Source organism: Lacerta agilis, chromosome 1 (assembly GCF_009819535.1).
Source record: "Lacerta agilis isolate rLacAgi1 chromosome 1, rLacAgi1.pri, whole genome shotgun sequence".
Classification (NCBI taxonomy): domain Eukaryota; kingdom Metazoa; phylum Chordata; class Lepidosauria; order Squamata; family Lacertidae; genus Lacerta; species Lacerta agilis.
Genome location: NC_046312.1, coordinates 73,743,273 through 73,762,650, shown reverse-complemented (window position 1 = coordinate 73,762,650; position 19,378 = coordinate 73,743,273). Strand labels below are relative to the sequence as shown.

The window sequence follows — 19,378 nt, the reverse complement described above, 5'->3', positions numbered from 1 at the left end:
AGAGCCATGTGGCTATCCCTCTTAGCATCTCATTTGCCAAACTAGAACGAGAACCTCTATGCAACATACTTTCTCATATGAATCTCTTTGAAGTCGTGGGTTGCTGTTTCTTATTACAGGGGCTGAAATAACTGCTTTGCAGTTTGGGAATATGCAGAAGCTGAATGGGCCGACAGAAGAATGTGAGGATCCTATACCGGTCTCTCTGAGCAACTGCACTGATGAATTTGTAAGATTTTTTTGCTTATTCTTACACTTTACATTTGTTTTATTTCCAAAAAGGATGCTTAAATCTTAAGGAAGAGTTGTAATGGCAGAGAAAATATATTGTTGTTTCCTCAGCTCCTGAAATTAATATTATAAGCTCCTTGTTGCAAACACCTGATTTCTTTTCCTTGTACTTATGGCACTTTACAAAGTGCCCTGCGTACTAAATATGTCATTGTCATCTAAGACAGGAATGGGTGAACTTGTCGTTCTTCACATGTAGTTGGACTGTGCAACCCGCATGGCCACTGATGAGAAACATTGAGAGCTGGAGCCCGACGACATCCGGAAGGCCACAGATTCTTCATCTCTGATCTAGGATCAGTTAATCACCATTAAAAACAGTCCTTCTTGATAAAAACTTTTTTGCTTTTGCTTTTCCATCTAGGATCTTTGCCAGCATGTACTGACTGGCTCTTCATTCTTTCAATGCAATGCTGTGGTGGGAGTTAATGACTACATTGAGGCTTGTGTACAAGACCTGTGCCTCTGTGAACAAGATGATATCACCTCCTGTCTCTGCGACACTTTTGCTGAATATTCCCGACAATGTGCTCATGCTGGTGGGGAACCTCAGAACTGGAGAAGCCCAGACCTGTGCCGTAAGTGTAAATCACAGCTAGTCAATTATTTCAGCTGGACATTTGATACAGTTTGACATGATATTCAGCAATTACTCTGGTGAACTGGAAATTAGAAGGTGCAACCCAAAGTAGAGTACACACAAAGTTGCATGCTTATAAAGGTATTAATTAATTAATTAATTAATTAATTGAATTTGTATACTGCCCTATACCCGCAGGTCTCAGGATGAGCACCTGACTAGTGGATGAGCAACAGGCTGTAAGAAGCTGAAGTGTTTCACAGATCCCTATATTTAGTTTGTCCTGTTTGTGAATGACTTGCATAGGTAGCAGGTGGTGGGAGATAGAGAGATACCTCTAACTTGCAGGTGATACATAGCTGAGAGAAACTGGAAAAGAAGCAGACTAGAGGACATGGTGACAGCTAAGTTATTTGAATATATCAGAACACTGTGTTTTCAGCAATCAAATGATAAATGCAACTAATTTAGAAGTTTAGATATTCATCTGCTCATCGACTCTGCTGTTTTGGGCAATGGCAAGTCTGGGAGGTATGATCTGCAGTGCATAGAGGAATGAAGTCATCAGAGACGCCTCAGCTTATATTGTTCCTGCTTTTGAGAAGACTTTTTCCCCACAGTCTTACCACTTGACCAATAAACTATGAAAGGAGAGAAAGTCCAGAAGGAGATATTAATAAAATGTAACTAATGTCTATTAACCAAATAGTAAATACCAGCTAGGCCACCAGGGCCCACCAAAAAAGTGGAGGCACATATACCACTGAGCAAATGGCAAGCCACAATACATGCCTGGTTGGTCACATGATGTGCTGGACCACTCCCTTTTGGCTGGAGGGTCAGATCCAACAGTGGCTAACCCTCTGAGAGGGCCACTTTGACAAGTGGGTGGGGCCTGAATTTCCAGCTGTGGCCTGAATTCCAAAAGTGCAGAATGGCTTCAATCAAAGAATCAGGACCACACTCTTAAGTCTACTTCTGACTCTTCCTTCTGGCACCTTTTGCATTTGATACATTTTTCTGTCACCTTGCAGGGCAGCAGAAAAAGGCACCAAATTCAAAAAGTGTCAGATTCAAGCCACAGCTTGACGTTTCCCACACCTAAGACCATATGAAACCAGGCACAGGGGAGCTGGCCAGATTCCGAAGTCAGGTGGGCTGGTGCTTCCCCACCACTGCTCTAGCATAATGAAAAAAATCATAGGAATTATAATAGACCCCAGTCAAAACATTCATCAGTTGTGGTATGTGGCTACAAAAGAAAGCAGGTGCCATTTGGAGTTGCTGTAGAAAAGCATTAAATGCAACACACAGAAGGCAGGTCTCTGTTCAAGGCAGAATCACTATAAGGAATTGTTTATTAGCTGAGTGTGCTGCATGTATCAAAAGGGAACTGAGTTATAATTAATATCCTTCTTTTCAGCAATGGAATGCTCTTCCAACATGCAGTATCAAGAATGTGAATCACCCTGTACAGACACTTGCTCCAACTCTGAAAGATCTCAGCTGTGTGAGGACCACTGTGTGGATGGTTGCTTCTGTCCACCAGGTAAGCTTCCATCTTTGTATCCAACTGTTGTAGCCCTTTACACACTTGCTCAGTAGTAAGTGCCACAGATCTTAATGGGACACTCGCCTCATGGTATTCAACGTGCAAGCAAGGAAATCTACAGAAAAGGCATGTTTTTAGGAAAAGAGATGGTACAATTACAATTTGTGTCAGGGAAGCTATGCATCTATCATTTAACGTCTTTTAACCATTATAATGTTTAAGTTATTTCTTCCTTTAGGAACTGTATATGATGACATTGACAATGCTGGCTGCATCCCCCATGAGCAGTGTTCCTGTGTTTACAATGGAAAATCCTATGCTCCAGGAACAACTTATTCAGACAACTGCCGTTCTTGGTAATTGACAACCTTTAATATGATGAACAAATACTTTGTGTAGGAATCTAGGCTTGATCCATGATTTCAACATTTTAAAAGCTCTGCCTAATTATTTGAATGAGTTATTTCTGAACATGATTCCCAATGAAAGTTCAATTGTATTTGTGATAGATTCCTTACCTTGGCCTCTGCCAAGTGCAGGGGTTGGCAACGTGCAGCCCATGGGCCAGATGCGGCCCACAAAGACCGTTTTACCAGCCCATGAGCCGCCCCCGAACCAAGCCGCCCACTCGGCGAGTCCCCCGCGCGCTGCACTAAACCAGCGCAGTGCAGCGTGGCGTGGGGACTCGCTGAGCTGCACCAGAAATCGTGTCTGCACAAGCACAGATACCAAAAATCACATCTGTGCACGTGCAGATACCGGAAATCACGTCTGCGCATGTCCAGACACCAAAAAACGCCTCTGTGCACGCACAATTTCTGGCATCTTGGCATGCACAGAAGCGATTTCCAGTGCCGCGGACATGCGCAGACGTGATTTCCGGTATCGCGCTGCGCCAGTCCGGCCCACGGATGATCTCTGTGGGAGTGATCCGGCCCATGGCCAGTAAACCTTGCTGACCCCTGGCCTAGTGGCCACACTCCAGCTTATGTTCCCATGCATGTCACATTAGCCCTGCCCATAAGGCCTCTGCTAGCCATTCTGCTACATAAAAAAGGTAAAGGGCCCCTGACAATTAAATCCAGTTGTGAACGACTCTGGGGTTGCGCCACTCATCTCGCTTTACTGGCCGAGGGAGCCAACGTTTGTCCGTGGACAGTTTTTCCAGGTCATGTGGCCATCATGACTAAGCTGCTTCTGGCAAAACCAGAGCAGCGCACAGAAACGCCGTTTACCTTCCTGCCAGAGTGGTACCTATTTATCTACTTGCACTTTGACGTGCTTTTGAACTGCTAGGTTGGCAGGAGCTGGTACCGAACAACGGGACCTCACCACATCGTGGGGATTCAAACCGCCGACCTTCTGGTCGGCAAGCCCAAGGCTCAGTGGTTTACACCACAGCACCACCCGCGTCCCACTCTGCTACATACCAAGCTGCTATTTGGGCATAACCAAATGAAGCCAGTCTTCTGTACAACTCAATGGGTCAGGATTACCACTGAGATTGTTTAGTAGTGACTTTTCACATCATTAAGCTAAAATTCTTCAGTAACAATAGGATCCTAGGAAACTCCCTTCTGGCAGATTAGGCTATTTGTTCATCTTGACTATTGTTATCTACTCTGACTGGCAGGCAGCGATCTTTCCCATTGCATGCTACATCATCCTTTTAACTAGAGATTCCAGGAATTGAATCTGGAACCTTTTGCATGTAAAGTTTGTGCTTCCCACTGAGCTGTGGAGCCCTTCATAGGGAAGAATTCAACATTGCGCTAAGGCAGCTTTGGTGGACTACAACTCCCATCATCCCTGGCTACCAGGACCAGAGGTGATGAGAGTTGTAGTCCAACATCTGTGGACTCAAGTTTGAGAAAGGCAATCATTCCATCAGGGCAAGCATTTTGGTCCTCTCCCTGTTTCCCCTGTATGCTGTTTCAGGGGTTCTCCTGACCACCACCCCAGCCAAGTTCAGAGGGCACCAGGGGACATGGCAGGAGGAGAGGAAGAAAAGTCCTATTGGGCAAGCAGTCCTTGTGTGGAGCTTTCACTGATGGGATGCATTAGATGAGTCCCACCCATAGCTTTTAAGTTCCCACAGGTTGACTCTTTAAACACAAAGCTGTGCTGGTTCCTACACTTTACAAACGTTTCCACATACACTTCAAAGAATGGAACTAATAATGGAAAATAATATAAGCTAATGTCAGCGGCAATATCTTTCCTTAAGATGTATGCTTCTTCTCTTTCTTCCTTTACTTCAAGTTCCTGTATTGGGGGCCAATGGAGCTGCACAGAACTCCCATGTCCTGGCATTTGCTCAGTAGAAGGTGGATCACACATCTCCACTTTTGATGAAAAACGTTATAATGTCCATGGAGACTGCGTTTACGTTCTTTCAAAGGCAAGTCACTTAAGATATACTGTCATTATAATTAGCAAAAATGTCCCTATTACCACAGTGCTATACAGGCACACAAACACACACTAATCCTCTTTCTGGGATTATAAAACCAGTGTAATTGTTCCAATAGTAAATCCCTTGCTTTGGATATCATGTTACACAGCTTATTCAGTTTCCCTTTACAAGTTTTAAATCCCTCTCACTTCCTTATTGCTTCTACATTATCACACAATTATTTTCCCTAAAGCAGTAGTGGTTTTTTTAGATGTGTAGAAGACACAGACTCAGAAGAGATATCTTTGGGGGAAATTAATAAAGCGGGAGGTGGGGGTGGAATCTCATTTCAGGAGAATTACACATGATACAACAATGAAACTAAAATAAAGTTGTTCAGGGAGATGCCACACATTCAAATAAAAGGCCTATGAGAGTGCCCTAAAACAACTAGGAAAGTTTGCTTACATATTTTTAAGAAGCCCAACACATTCAATAACTATAAAGGGGGGAAGTAGCAGATTTTCCTGTTCAACAGTTTTGACTCAAAATGTCTACTCTCTCATTTAAAATATCCTGAATCAGTTTCCCTAGCTAAAGCAACCTTTATAAGAAGTCAAGTCAAATCCTAAAACCAAAATACTTTTGAGTTCAAGGAAGCTAGAACTTTTTCAGTGCAATCTTAATTTCTAGGCGCTATTGCAGTAAGTTTGCAGTGCAGATGGTAATTTATGGGTGTTTGCTTGTTTTTTTAGTTTTGTGGAGAAGATACGTTTAGTGTTCTCGGAGAACTCCGCAAATGTGGCCTTACAGAGACTGAGACATGCTTGAAGATGGTTGCCCTCAACATAAATGGAGACCAGACTGTAAGTTTCTAAACCACAGGATAGAGAACACCTTATAAGCCACAATGCCTTAAGAGACAGGAGTAACTAGGGGTGGGGGTATTCAATTCCATTCACATTTAAAGGCAAACCTGGCTAATTAACACTTTCCAAAACTATATGGGGATTTCAACACAGGCACTCTTCAAAATTTGCACTTCTGAATTTTTCAATACAGTTCTGTACCCAAATAATTTGTGCAAAAATGCATAAACGGAAGATTAAAATACACTTTAAGTACAATTTAAGTGTGCTTAAAAATTCAATTAGTGAAAATAACATGCAAAAATGCATTATAGTAAGAGAAAAAGCTTTGCAAAAATGTGTATGTGAGCCAATTTGCATATAAACAAAATTGCATAAAACGTTTACATTAAAATGCTGATAAATTTTCATGAGGAGTTTTTGTAAAAATGCAAACTGATGCAGAAATGTGGAGTACTAAGCTTGAGACTGGAAAAACAAGAAACAGAGAGAGACCAAAAATGACAGATTCACCCATTCCTAGAACAGAATCTGTACGTAAAGGCAACTTGCTTTTTCTAGCTGATGCCCGAAGTACTAGATGTCAGAATAATAAAGTATCAAATAATTTGCCCTTATGTATTCCTGAAGACCAGAGGCATAGGAAGGTCGTGTGGTACCCGGTGCGGAAAATTTCTTGTCACCCCCCCATTGATTCCCCCCCCCCCCGCAAAAATGGTTTTATGTTATTTCATATTTTCTTACAAAAGAATAATAAAAAGTAATAATAATAATAAAACTTTTATTTATATCCCACCCTCCCCAGCCGAAGTCGGGCTCAGGGTGGCTAACATCAGATACATAACATTGGTATAAAATCAAACAATAATTAAATTACCTCCTAAAAGCATCTCAAAATCAAATTAAAGTCTAATTAGATGGCTTTCCACAGGGTTAGGGTTGGGAACAGTAAGTGCTCCACTGAACTGAAATTTCAGCCTTCACGACATAGGAAAATAGCCAAGTAAACAGCTATTTTGGTGGAGGAGGGTCAAGATATTAACTGATATGCATAAAATTTCATATATAGCTATATAATCCCTAGTGTAATAAGATAAGACCTTTGGAGTAGGCATTTCCAAAAGAAAGTTTTTTATGAACTGCCCTAGTAGGGCAGTAATTGTTCCTTGATATTTTGTCACCCCCCTCCATTATGAAACATGGGGCGGACCAGCCCCTATGCCCCCCTTGCTACGCTCCTGCTGAAGACAATGGGTCAAATCCAGACAACCAGTGAGTGGAACTGTACTCATGGAAGTGGGGTTTTTTTGTTGATACCCCACACACCCAAGGAGCTACTCCAAAGAGTTGGAGGAGCTTCCAGAAGAACATGGGAAGCAGTACAGTAAGCTGCAGGGGAAAGTAGTAGAAATCATCTCTCCTCACTCTTTTTTGTGAGTAGGACTCAATGCTGGGATGCCAGCTCTTCCATGACAATAATCAGCTCTGAAAAGGCATCTAGTCCATGAAAAGCAAAATGACTTAGTACCCACAAAAGTTCAATTAGAGAATGACTGCAAAATGTGTTTTAAATTGGTTGGAAGAATGTCATTTAAAGAACTATTTAAAAGAGAGGAAGAACAGGGGGTGGGGGTGGGATAATCAGCTGGGGTTTTAAATCATAAAAGCCAACACTGTCAACCATATTGTTCAGAACCTATCATCTTTCTGTTTTTACCAGTTTATGAAATTATGGCGTAATTTGTGCCCCTTACTGTTCACAGTAATAAATGTACACAGAGATGGAAAGAATCAGGATTGGATCGATGGAGCTTCCTTTGAACTTATTTATGAACAATATGCTTCTTGTGGTTGGCAACCTGGCAAAAGCTTTGCCTTTTTTAACATGCATATTAGATACAATGGTAACTCGAGTTACAAACGCCTTAGGTTACAAACGCTTCAGGTTACAAACTCCACTGACCTGGAAGAGTTACCTTGAGTTGAGAACTTTGCCCCAGGATGAGAACGGAAATCATGTGCCGCCGGCACAGCAGCAGCAAGAGGCCCCATTAGCAAAAGCACGCCTTAAGAACAGTTTCAGGTTAAGAATGGACCTCCGGAACGAATTAAGTGCGTAACTAGAGGTACCACTGTAGATGATAAATAGATAGATGATAGATAGATAGATAGATAGATAGATAGATAGATAGATAGATAGATAGATATAAAAAGTGGCCAGCCTCAAAATCAACCATTCAACATTGGTTATATTAACACTTAACACTCCCTATTTTCACTTATCTGATAGCAGGACCTGCATGTAATAGATTTTTTTGGTTTTTCAAATAAACCTTATTGGAAGAAACAGAAGATGTAAATTATCACCAAACTCATTATTACTCCTTTCCTCTTTGTCACCAGACCATTGTGATCAGTCCTAATGGTGGTGTATTAGTCAACTCGCTCTACACTCAGCTGCCTCTCTCTGCAGGTATGTTGCATGTCAGAAACTTCTGTTTGCCATGGAAGCCTTAAAGGTTTTGAAATCTTAGGGGCAAGCTCAGCAGAAGTGCTTGTTACTCCACAAGCTAGCAAGGTTTGATTGGGTTACTATTTTCCCTTTTCCAGTTCTGCTGGGAAAAGAAAGTTGGGTATGTGTAGAGCAGGTGTGGGGAACCTGTGGCCCTCCGAATGTTGCTAGACCACTACTCCCATCAGCCCCAAGAAGCATGGCCAATAGCAGAGTTGATGGGCATTGTAGTTCAGCAACACTTAGAAGACCAAATGTTCCCCACAACTAATGTAGAGGTTTCTCCTGGAAATAAAGGATTCTCTTACAAACATCCATGTTTTAATAACATCCAGCCTCAGCTACTATAATATAATGCATTGTATGTAAGGCAACCTTTGAAAGGAACTTCCAGATTAGGGTAGCAAATTTCTTAACCAGGACTCTCCATGAGCATATAAACTGCTGCTGTTTACTACAAGGTCCTAAGCTATCTCCGTAGCTGAGACCAGAGTATGGGAATGACAGCCACCTCCTATAGGAAACTACTCATCAGCTGAGATACATTTTGTGAAAGGTCTTTCACCTGGTGTCCAGAGATTAAGGAGTTGGCTGCCAGAAATAAGCCCCTTTTTGCACCCTATTTATGGGACTGCCTTCTGAAAGATGTCTGGTGCCATCATTGTTATCATTCTGGTGCCAGACTATTCTATCATATTCCCCCAATCCTTTGATGGTTACGATTTGTTAGATCCATGCCATATATGTCACATTACTGTTTCAGTTCATACCACTTAATCATCAACAAAACTGGGGCAAACGATGATATGGTGGCCAATGTAGATTGGGCTGATGGCTGGGCACAATCTGAAAGTAAACATATAACTGTTTCGGCTTGTATCAAACCCTTCACACATCCATCCAGCCCAGAGTCGCAACATGCCAATGTGCTTGCATGAATTGGCCTTCACAAATCTGGTTCTTCTTTCCCTGAGTAATGGGTGGCAGTTGCAGCTCTGAATCTCATAAGAATGGTGTCTTCTTTGTCCATAGCTAATGTAACCATGTTCAGACCTTCAACCTTCTTCATCATGGTGCATACAAACTTTGGCCTTCAGCTAGCGATCCAGCTCGTACCCACAATGCAATTGTATATTCATGTGGATCCATCTTTCAAAGGAAGGACTTGTGGTAAGAAGTATTTTAAAGCAAAAAGAAATTTGTGGCATGCCAGGGGGGCACAGTATTGTAAAACTGGACTATAAAACTCTTTTGGGTTTGTTTTTTTTCAAAGGTCTCTGTGGAAACTTTGACAAGCGCCAGATGGATGACTTCACAGCCATAAGTGGAGTGGTGGAAGGAACAGCATCTGCATTTGCCAACACCTGGAAAACTCAGGCTGGATGTCCCAACATCAAACAAAGTTTTGAGGACCCTTGCACGCTTAGCATTGAAAATGGTAGGCATATTTGAGAAGTATAAACAAGGCTCACAAACACTTCAAAATTATAATTCTACCTAGCTCATGGGGGAAATTAATAGAAATAAATTAGAAGAACTGACTGAAAACAAATATTAATAAATGGGGAAAGCAGGGGAAATAAATAACAATAAAACCTTGCAAATCAAGATCCTGTGGCCACAATCTAAACTGAAGAAGTTAGGTATGCCAACCCCCATTGAAATAAGTGGATGTATACATGGCTACCTTTTTTTAAAGACTGTGGCTTGTAAGTTTTGCAAGCAGTCTATAACCTAACAGCCCTATGCATAATTGGGCATATTGTGTATCCGTAGCATGCACATATTCAAGATTTAGATCATTTCCTTCCTCAATCCATGGCTTCAGGAGGTTCAGCAATGACTGAATAGCAGTGAGTAGAACAAGCATTGTAGCAGCACCAGGATATCCTGTCTAGAGTCAATGATGTGAGTTGAGGTAAAAGCTGCCATTTGCGCCTATAGAAATTCCCAAAATGATATGGATCAATTTCTTCTCTTTGTAGAAAAATATGCCCGTCATTGGTGTGGATTGCTGACTGACTCTGAAGGACCTTTTGCTGAATGTCATGCCTCAGTGAATCCAGCTTCTTATCATACGGTATGAAGCTACCTGTTACCTTTCATTGAAAACAGTTTATTGGAGGAAGCTGAAAAGTATCTTTGATTGGGGTAGGCAACCTGGTGTCCTACATATATTTTGGACTGCAACTCCCACTGTCCATGACAATTGGCCATGCTAGCTGGGACTAGTGGGAATTGTAGTCATAAACATCTGGAGGGCACCATGTTGGCTACCACTAATCTATAAGGAAACATACTGGTGGGACAAGACCAAATGGGTGGAACTAAATGGAAGGTGTCATCAGTATTGGATCACTGGGGTCCAAGCCATGCTATCACATGTTTCAGGGATGAGGCAAGGTATGTCATCTCACAGAGAAAAGCAGAAATCAACAACTGGAGAGGGTGAAACTGACAAGGGAGTAAGAGAGCTGAGTGCTGGGCAGTTAACATAGGCCTTGCTGAGGCAGTGAAGTGCTGAGCATAAACAGAATGTCCAGGAGTGAAGATGATGTGAAATAATTTCAATAGAGCTTCTAGATGTTCTGAAGGCTGGGAGAAAAGCCAATCAGGATTTGACTAGAGGGCACAGAAGAGTTTAAAGGACTAGTTCACAAATGCATGCGCATCACTTGATGACTACAGTATCAAATGGTGATTCCATGAGTAAATTGGCCCAGTGGTGGAGAAAGGGGGTGCGGGTTTCCCCAGTTGTCATCACTGAGAGGGGTGACAAAATGACAAAAATATAAGTTGTTGTTGTTTTTAATGGGCTCATGAAACTTTTTAGTTCAGTCAACAAACGTAGTGAAACGCGGCTGGCACTGGGCGCCACACCGCAGGGCCCAGCACTTACCACGGGGCCTGCAGCATGCCCAAGCAACATTTCTCTCCTGGGAGTGATATGGTGGCTTGGGCGCCTGCAGGCTCCATGCTGCCTGAAATGGCAGCGTAGGACTTGCGTTTTGCCCTCTACCTCTCCCTCAGCCGTCCTACAGCTGAGGGGGAGATGGCAGAGAGGTTCCATACAGCCCGCCCCGCCCCACCCCTAGCTGCAGGACATGCATGCCGCATCCAGCACCCAAGCGGCTAGCTATGCCGCTGAATTGGCCATCACAAATCAAATACCACAGACAAGATTTTCAATGCCTTTCCATATCACCATACATAAACTTTTCAAAAGAGTCAGTTCACATATTCTCCTCTGTGTCATCAACTGATGAGAAATCTAGTGTTGCACATGTATAAGCTCACTGGCCTTAAGACAGATGAATGTCTGAACTCAATGAGTAGTATTCAGTGATAGCCCTATTCAAAGTAGACCCACAGAAGTTAATGGCCATGAGTAACTTGGGTTCATTAATTTCAATGGGTCTAGTCTGAGTAGGAATACTTATGTCAGCTCCTGGATCTAAATATAAATAAATATTTTCCCCTTTTATTCACATACATGCCACATGATACTTCATTTTGCTTTGAAGCATAATGCTTATAATCCTGGGTTGCTTGCAAGTAATGTTGATTTCCCTTTCCAATTATGAACCAAAATGTAAGACTGACTATAGTGAAACTAGAACTGGAAATCCAATTTGGGTCAGCAATTGTTATATTGCTAAAATGGCCTGAAGGCACATGATACAATTCTACTGCTGAAGCCAAGTGCATCGAGCCCCTGCCTGCTAAGGGATGAGAGATGACACTGAATGCGATATAAGTTAGTCTGAAAAAAAGTTACAAGTGAAACCTAATCTAGTCAAATTGAGAAACAGTAGGAAAGGGATAACTGACTTGGAATGGATTGTTTTTAATAAGAGCATTTTCCTCTTCCCTAGAATTGCATGTTTGACTCCTGCAACTGTGAAAGAAGTGAGGATTGCATGTGTGCTGCCCTCTCTTCCTATGTTAGAGCCTGTGCAGCTAAAAAAGTAGAGCTTCCAGGATGGAGGACCAATGTCTGTTGTAAGTTTTCTAAGCAGCCATCTCGGGTCTTAAAATGAAAGAACTTTTTGTGCCAATGAATCTTAGCATTTTCCTTGTTTTGCTGGGTTCTCTTAGTGATGGTCTGGAGTAATAGACTTCAGAACACACACACACACCCCCCGCCAAAAAAATAATAATTCCATTTTTTAAAAAAATGATGGATCTAGTCATGGACATTCATGACTTGATTTTATCCAGGCTAGGTTTCTGCAATGCACTCTATGTGGAGATGCTTTCCAAAAGCATCTGGGAGCTGCAGATTTCAAAATGCAGCAGCCACACTACTATCTGAGGTGAATGTATGGAACACATCACTAATACTACTCTAATTTCACTGGCTATTTGCGTCTGGTCTCAATTCCAAGTACTGGTCTTAACCATTAAATTCATATTCTGGGACCTGGATACCTAAAGGATTGCCCTCACCCATAAGAACCCGCCCTTGCAGGTTCTGCTCTGTGTCTCCTTGATGCTCTGTGGCAGATAGGTACTAGGGACAGAGCATTTTTAGTTGTGGCACCCTCACTATGAAATGCCCTCCTGAAGGTCTGGCTGGCTTCTGTTTCAGCAGCTTGTTAGCTATCTATATAATCACATGTATTCTTCCTTTAGTAATTTATTATTTTTTAATTCTGTAAACTACTGTGTGTATGTCTGTATGTCTGTGTCTTAGAGTGAAAAGGCAGGTCACAGAAATGCTTTCAATCAACCAATCAATCAATCAATCAAGCTGTTTGTTTCTCTCTTTCCAGCCAAATACACCACTTCATGCCCCAAATCCCTGAATTACAGCTATTCCATCAGTTCTTGTCAACCTACTTGCCGATCTCTGAGTGAACCTGATGTTACCTGCAATGTCAAATTTGTCCCAGTTGATGGATGCACTTGTGAAAGTGGAACCTACATGGATGATTATGGAAAATGTGTACCTGCTAACAAATGCCCATGCTATTACAAAGGGACGTCAATACTCCCCAGTGAAGTGCTCCATGATGTTGGTGTTTTGTGGTAAGAGGGTTCAAGCTGCTGCCTTTAACTTTTTAGTACAGCCTTCACCAACCTGGTGCCCTCCAAATGTTAGGGACTACAACTCATGGCAAAGACTCTTCTAGCATTATCAGAATACATGACTAAGCAGTGCCGGTATCTGGAATGCTTGCATTTTGTCCCAAATTCTTTTATCACTACCTAACTTATTTCCCCTCCATATCTTACAAGTAAATAGACTAAAATGCCTAAATACATGAAGAGCAACAGAATTTGGAAAAAACATCCAAATTAGTGACCTTTATGGTCTCATTTTCAGATTCTCAATATCCCTAAATCACTGGTATTACTGGAGTAAACCCAACTGCTCTACTCTGTATAGGGCACAACAACAGACTCACAACTTGAAGGCTCCAAGTTTTGAAGCACAACCAGAAAGTGAATGCAAACCTAATTCCTCTTTCTTTTACATAGCACATGTAGCCAAGGAAAGTTGAACTGCATTGGTGATGGGGACACAAAACAGGGTAAGGAGAATATATCTATATATGTAAAATATGTTATATATACTTACTTTCCATCTTGGAAAGTTGCAGACGGTTGGGCCATGTTCCTTATTTTGTTAATTAATAGCCTTTTATATTGTAGATGGTTACAAAATGACAACTGGGCACAATTATTAAATATTCACTGGAAAACCATATTCATTAAAAGCTTCAAGTTAATATGGGCTTCATAGTTAATTATATAATAGTTCCACAAACCACAGCAGACTTCAAAAGGTTTGTCTGAGGTCTTCCTGTTCTGTGGTACCCATGCCTGTCCTTTCCTCTCTTACACATTTTCTCTCCTTTTGCCCTGCTAGTCTGTGTTGCCCCCATGGTCTACTTTAACTGCAGAAATGCCACTGCAGGCCAAACTGGAGCTGAATGCCAGAAAAGCTGTCAGACTCTTGATATGCACTGTGTAAGTATGCAGAACCGGATGATATTTTAAGAGACTGTGCTATCAATCAGAACGTCCTTTGCTTTTGCCACGAACTTATTAGCTGACCTTGGACAAGGCACTCTCCTTTCCTCACCCTCTTTCCCATCTAGAGTAGGGAGTGAGGGATCTCACGATGTTAGCTGAACAGGGCCCTCCCAGCCTGCGTATCCTCAGGCCTCTTTTATTCAGCCCATTCCCCTCCCCGGTCCTGCTTCATGTCCTCAAGTGCTTTTGCCTGTTTGGAATGTGTTTTGAACCATGACAAATGCCCATTGCTTGCATGGATGAAGGATGGAAGACGGAGAAGTGTGTGAACTTCTGCCTTTTGCATGATCAGAATGTAGCCTACTGTACATAAGGTTAGGGTCTGTTGCTCCACTCACTTTTACCTCTGACTCAACCTACCACTGGCATGAAACTCCTGGAAGGTTGTCAACAAGAAAGGTGGACCTCGGACTGAAAACATTCCCCATCCCTGAGCTGCATGAATATAATGCAAATATTGGAACTTTTCATAATTTGTTACTTTTTTCATTAAATATACATACCACTAAATTAAAAACACACACACACACCTACAAGTGGTTTACAAAAAAAGCAGGGGATAAACATGGGATCTTCCATTCTCTTCAGTGTTAGGGAAGGAACAGTCTTCACATGCACCAGCATCAAAATTAAGTGGACCAGCCACTGCTCATTCAAAGCTTAATGTATACACTGGAGACCTCCCGCCTTGCAAACTGGGGCTCCTGGTTATGCACAGGAGCTGCTGAATTAGGTGTTAGTTCACAATTTAACAAGCATAGGCTTTCACCCACTTGAATTCCCACAGCCTACAGTCTTTTGATCCAGCCCTGTTTTAGTGGACTAATTCAATTGTTATCAGCATTATTATCTCTTCTGAAGTAATGCTTTCTTGTCTTTTACAGTACAGCACACAGTGTGTCTCTGGGTGCATGTGCCCTGCTGGGCTGGTGTCAGATGGTAAAGGGGGCTGCATCGCTATGGAAGAGTGTCCATGCATTCACAATGATGCCACATATCAGCCAGGAGAGAAGATTAAAGTCAACTGTAACACCTGGTAAGGACTTCTTAAAGAGAATGCCTCTTGTTACCATCATCTTATATGTTCCTAAAATAACTAACATGAAAATATAAATAATTTTCAGGTTGAATAACATGTTGGCAGATATACATAGAGTCATTTTACATATTACATTATTATGCGTGTACACCAGTGTTTACTTTCTAATGTACACCTATGTATACTATAAAGAACTAAAGAAATAAATACCTAAAAATATGATGTAACTGTGACATTTTTTAATTAATAAATGTGTATTCTATTTGTCAAATTAAATTTTCCAGGGTAACTTATGTAAAATCCACATACAACAATCAACATTTTAAGGCACTGTAGAATAACATCATGAAAGAGAGCAGATAAAAGCTTAATTAAAAACAGTCAATTCAGACTTTAAAGTTCTTTAAAAGGCCATAGATAACAAAGTGGCCCCCATCTGTTGCCAAAGAAACATAGCAGCATGGGCACCAGCTAAACCACTCTGGCTGTTCCTTAGATGGGCTGTGACCACTGAACAAGCTCCCTTCCTGGTCACCCCCTGCCACACCCCGAGTCAGTGGGCACACCTAGAAGAAAGCTTCTGATGGTAACCTTTGTGCATTGACAGGCTGATGTGGAGGTGAATGAGCCAAGTAACCAAATACAGCTGGATGGGAGGAACTTCATACCCTCAACAGCACAATTATACATTATACACACAGCACACACATACATCTTGCTTATTTCTGAACAAATCAGGAAAGTGTTATAAGGGATGATTAGGCTTTTACAAGGCACCTGGTTGGCCATTGTGAGAACAGATGCTGGACAGGATGGGCCATTGGCCTGATCCAGCAGGCTCTTCTTATGTTCCCCTTAGGCTAGTCTACAATATGGTACAGTGAACTTGTAATGTTCTTGAGTGGCCTATGAAATAACTTACATAGCTCATTTCTTTTAATTCCCATCTTTCTGATGTTTTGCAGGTTGTAAGAAATAACACAGCTTCCCTTGCTCTCCCCTCCCTTCTCCACACACTACCTATGATTAATTTAAGAGATAAGTCATTTAACCCTGTGTTAAAGGAATACATGCCAGCTTATATCTGCACAAACCAAGGAGTCACTTTAAAATGCTCTATTCTCTCCCTTCTTCTCCCTCAGCGTATGTAAGAACAGGATGTGGGAATGCACCAAGGACAGATGCCTAGGTACCTGTGCTGTTTATGGAGATGGGCATTATATCACCTTTGACGACAAGCGTTACATTTTCAATGGGAAATGTGAATATACACTAGTTCAGGTACTGACCAATTTGTCTTGGTCTTATGAATGGAGAATTAAGCTGAATACACCACAGAATGAAGTCATCTCTTCCCTTATTTCACCCTCCCCTTCTTAGGATCACTGTGGACAGAACAACTCTGCCCCTGGAACATTCCGAGTCATCACCGAAAATGTTCCCTGTGGTACTACTGGAACTACTTGCTCAAAATCTATTAAAGTCTTCTTTGGGGTGAGTAGTGTTACCAGTACTATTAGGGAACTGTATCAAGGTTTAGCATGAGATGATTTAATCTGCATACTAGGTTCCAAACAAGCAACTAAATGAGGCAAGGAGGTGAACTGGAAAGAAAGAGTGAGGGCAAGAGGAGAGACTTCTATCCTCTCACCACCTACAGACACCCCCTCCCTCCTGCTAGTCTTGCACCTATTGAGCCTCTCACCTTCAGGCAAGCTAGCACCAGCAACTGAGAGCAGCAGAGACAAGGCTACTGCTACAATTGTTTTAACTGTTTTTAATTTGTGTGGTTTGTTGTTGTTGTTGGTTTTTACTGAGTGAGGGGAGATGCATCTGAGAAGAGAGGAGATGGGGGAGTGCCCCAATCAGAGTGGTTCAGGATAGGGGGGAGGTATAATGTGGGGCAGGCCGGATAAGGGGCACGTGTCACAGACAGTTAGCAACTGTGCCGTGTGCCAGCCCCTTCTCCAATCTGGGTAATTGTGATTGTCATATCAGCCAGCCCTTGGTTCTGCGGGTACTATTGCTGAATGCCAGGTCAGCTCTGAACAAGACCTTCCTCATCCCTGGTCTGATTATGGATGAGGAGGCCAATCTGCTCTGCATCACTGAGACCTAGGAGGGTGAGCAGGGTGGAGTTGGTCTCACCAAGCTGCACACACACATACACTCCGATACTTGGTGCAGCATCAGGGCAGACTTGAGGGTCAGGGAGGGGAAGTTGCTGTGGTCTGTAGAAATTCTCCCTCTCTCGGCTTTCTGAGCAGTTGGAGGTGGGTGGCATCTAGAGGGTGTGCTCCTGGCACTGGGCAACCAGGACAGATTAGGAGTTCTGGTTTACCACCCACCTCGCTGCCCAGCAGTCTCCCTGCCTGAAATTTCTGCAACACATTATACGTAGGGTTGATGGATGATGAACACCAGTTTTAGTTTTTGAACATTATAATGACTTTCCCCCCATTATTTATTTTCTTCCCCCAGAACTATGATCTGATCCTCGGTGAGGAGCGCTATGAATTAATACAAAGGGGTGATGGAGGCCAAGTACCTTACAAGATTCGCTACATGGGCATGTACTTGGTTATTGAAGCCGACAATGGGCTGATCCTTTTATGGGATAAGAAAACCAGCATATTTATCAAATTACGTGATGATTTCAAGGTGATGCACTTTTTACAAGACTAGTGCCTCTTACATCTTAAGTTTAATTACACATAATTTAGATACAAATCCCACTCATTTCCATGACAATTACTTCAACTGTAAGTGTTCTTAGAGTCACACCCTAAGAGCTGATTTTCATGACAGAGATCATGGGGAGGTAATCTGAAATAGCCTCTGCAAAGAGGATGGTCCATAAGGGAAACTACTTCATATGCCTTGTCTCTTTGGTATATATTGGTTCCCCTGCATGATTGGCTTTCATGCAGCTGCCTCCACCGGGATTGTTTGAAGATGACATGGGGCATATCAAACAAACAGGGCTATTCCATAGGGAGCTGCTGCTGCATGGAAGAAGTTGCAAACAGCCTCTGCTTGTCATCCATATTGTAAAAAGTATCATTAGTCAACAGGCATAGCATTCTGATTTAGATGAGTATCTGTCTGCAATCTCACCTTGCAAGCATCTACTTTTCAACTGACCCAGAAAACACATTTTGATAGGGAGACAAAATATAATAGTTTTGTTATAATTTCAAAATATGATCAGTGTTTGAACATTTCAATGAATTTTATACCAATGCAGTATATTTTCAATATATGTCTGTTGCCCTTTTGATCAGCATATGGCAATAAGATGGAGAAGTTATGAATAGACAATAACTTGTAGATTAACAATAACTGAGAAATCTAATACAATATAAATTTTTCTTTTCTGTATTTTTGAACAAATGCAAAATAATCTTCATAGGAAGGAAAGAAAAAACAAATCTCTTACCTCCTGGCACACATGGCTTGTGTTTTCTAAATGCAACAAATAATGATAGTTTCCTGTAATAAGAGATGGCAGCGTGTTAATTAACCAAATGGGGAAAAAATCAAAAATTAAGTTGGTCTAAGAGGTTCATACAATTTATCTGTAACTCAAGTGTTTTCATTGCTTCTTTGCGCAGGGTCAGGTCTGTGGTTTATGTGGGAACTATGATGGCAATGGAATGAATGACTTCACTACCCGGAGTCAGTCTGTAGTAGGTGATGTGTTGGAGTTTGGTAACAGTTGGAAGGTGTCTCCCACGTGTCCTGAAGCCAAATGCACAAAGGATCCTTGCTTCAAGAACCCTTACAGAAAGTCCTGGGCACAGAAGCAATGCAGCATCATCAACAGCAAGGCCTTTGCTGCCTGCCACTCTCAGGTATACCTTGGGGCAGAACTTTCTTGATGTCTAGAATTTTTCAGGTGTTCGCCACCATTTCTGAGCAATAACAAGTCTGTAATTATACATGTGGTGGTTTCATGGATTTCAACAGTCCATTACTGAAGGCACGTAACACACTACAGGATGTCACCAACTCTGAAGACTGTCTAGTAGCACCCTTAAGTAGTGCCTTTCACAACCCTCTACTATGTGACCCACTACCAACATATTCTAGATTTTG

The 19,378-nt window shown here is 42.0% G+C and overlaps 1 protein-coding gene across 1 annotated transcript in view; it reads left to right on the top strand.

Moving 5' to 3' along the window:
* Positions 1–19,378, top strand: part of LOC117038798 (mucin-5B-like) — a 61,525-nt gene that overhangs the window by 8,025 nt on the left and 34,122 nt on the right. The window contains exons 6-24 of the mRNA XM_033136114.1: positions 120–229; positions 656–869; positions 2,295–2,420; positions 2,662–2,779; positions 4,686–4,824; positions 5,574–5,684; positions 8,091–8,160; positions 9,232–9,369; positions 9,473–9,637; positions 10,185–10,279; positions 12,075–12,201; positions 12,975–13,230; positions 13,684–13,736; positions 14,075–14,175; positions 15,126–15,277; positions 16,423–16,561; positions 16,661–16,774; positions 17,762–17,941; positions 18,895–19,134. Of these exons, the coding sequence (XP_032992005.1) occupies positions 120–229; positions 656–869; positions 2,295–2,420; positions 2,662–2,779; positions 4,686–4,824; positions 5,574–5,684; positions 8,091–8,160; positions 9,232–9,369; positions 9,473–9,637; positions 10,185–10,279; positions 12,075–12,201; positions 12,975–13,230; positions 13,684–13,736; positions 14,075–14,175; positions 15,126–15,277; positions 16,423–16,561; positions 16,661–16,774; positions 17,762–17,941; positions 18,895–19,134 (2,648 nt within the window). The remainder of the gene's footprint in view (positions 1–119; positions 230–655; positions 870–2,294; positions 2,421–2,661; positions 2,780–4,685; positions 4,825–5,573; positions 5,685–8,090; positions 8,161–9,231; positions 9,370–9,472; positions 9,638–10,184; positions 10,280–12,074; positions 12,202–12,974; positions 13,231–13,683; positions 13,737–14,074; positions 14,176–15,125; positions 15,278–16,422; positions 16,562–16,660; positions 16,775–17,761; positions 17,942–18,894; positions 19,135–19,378) is intronic.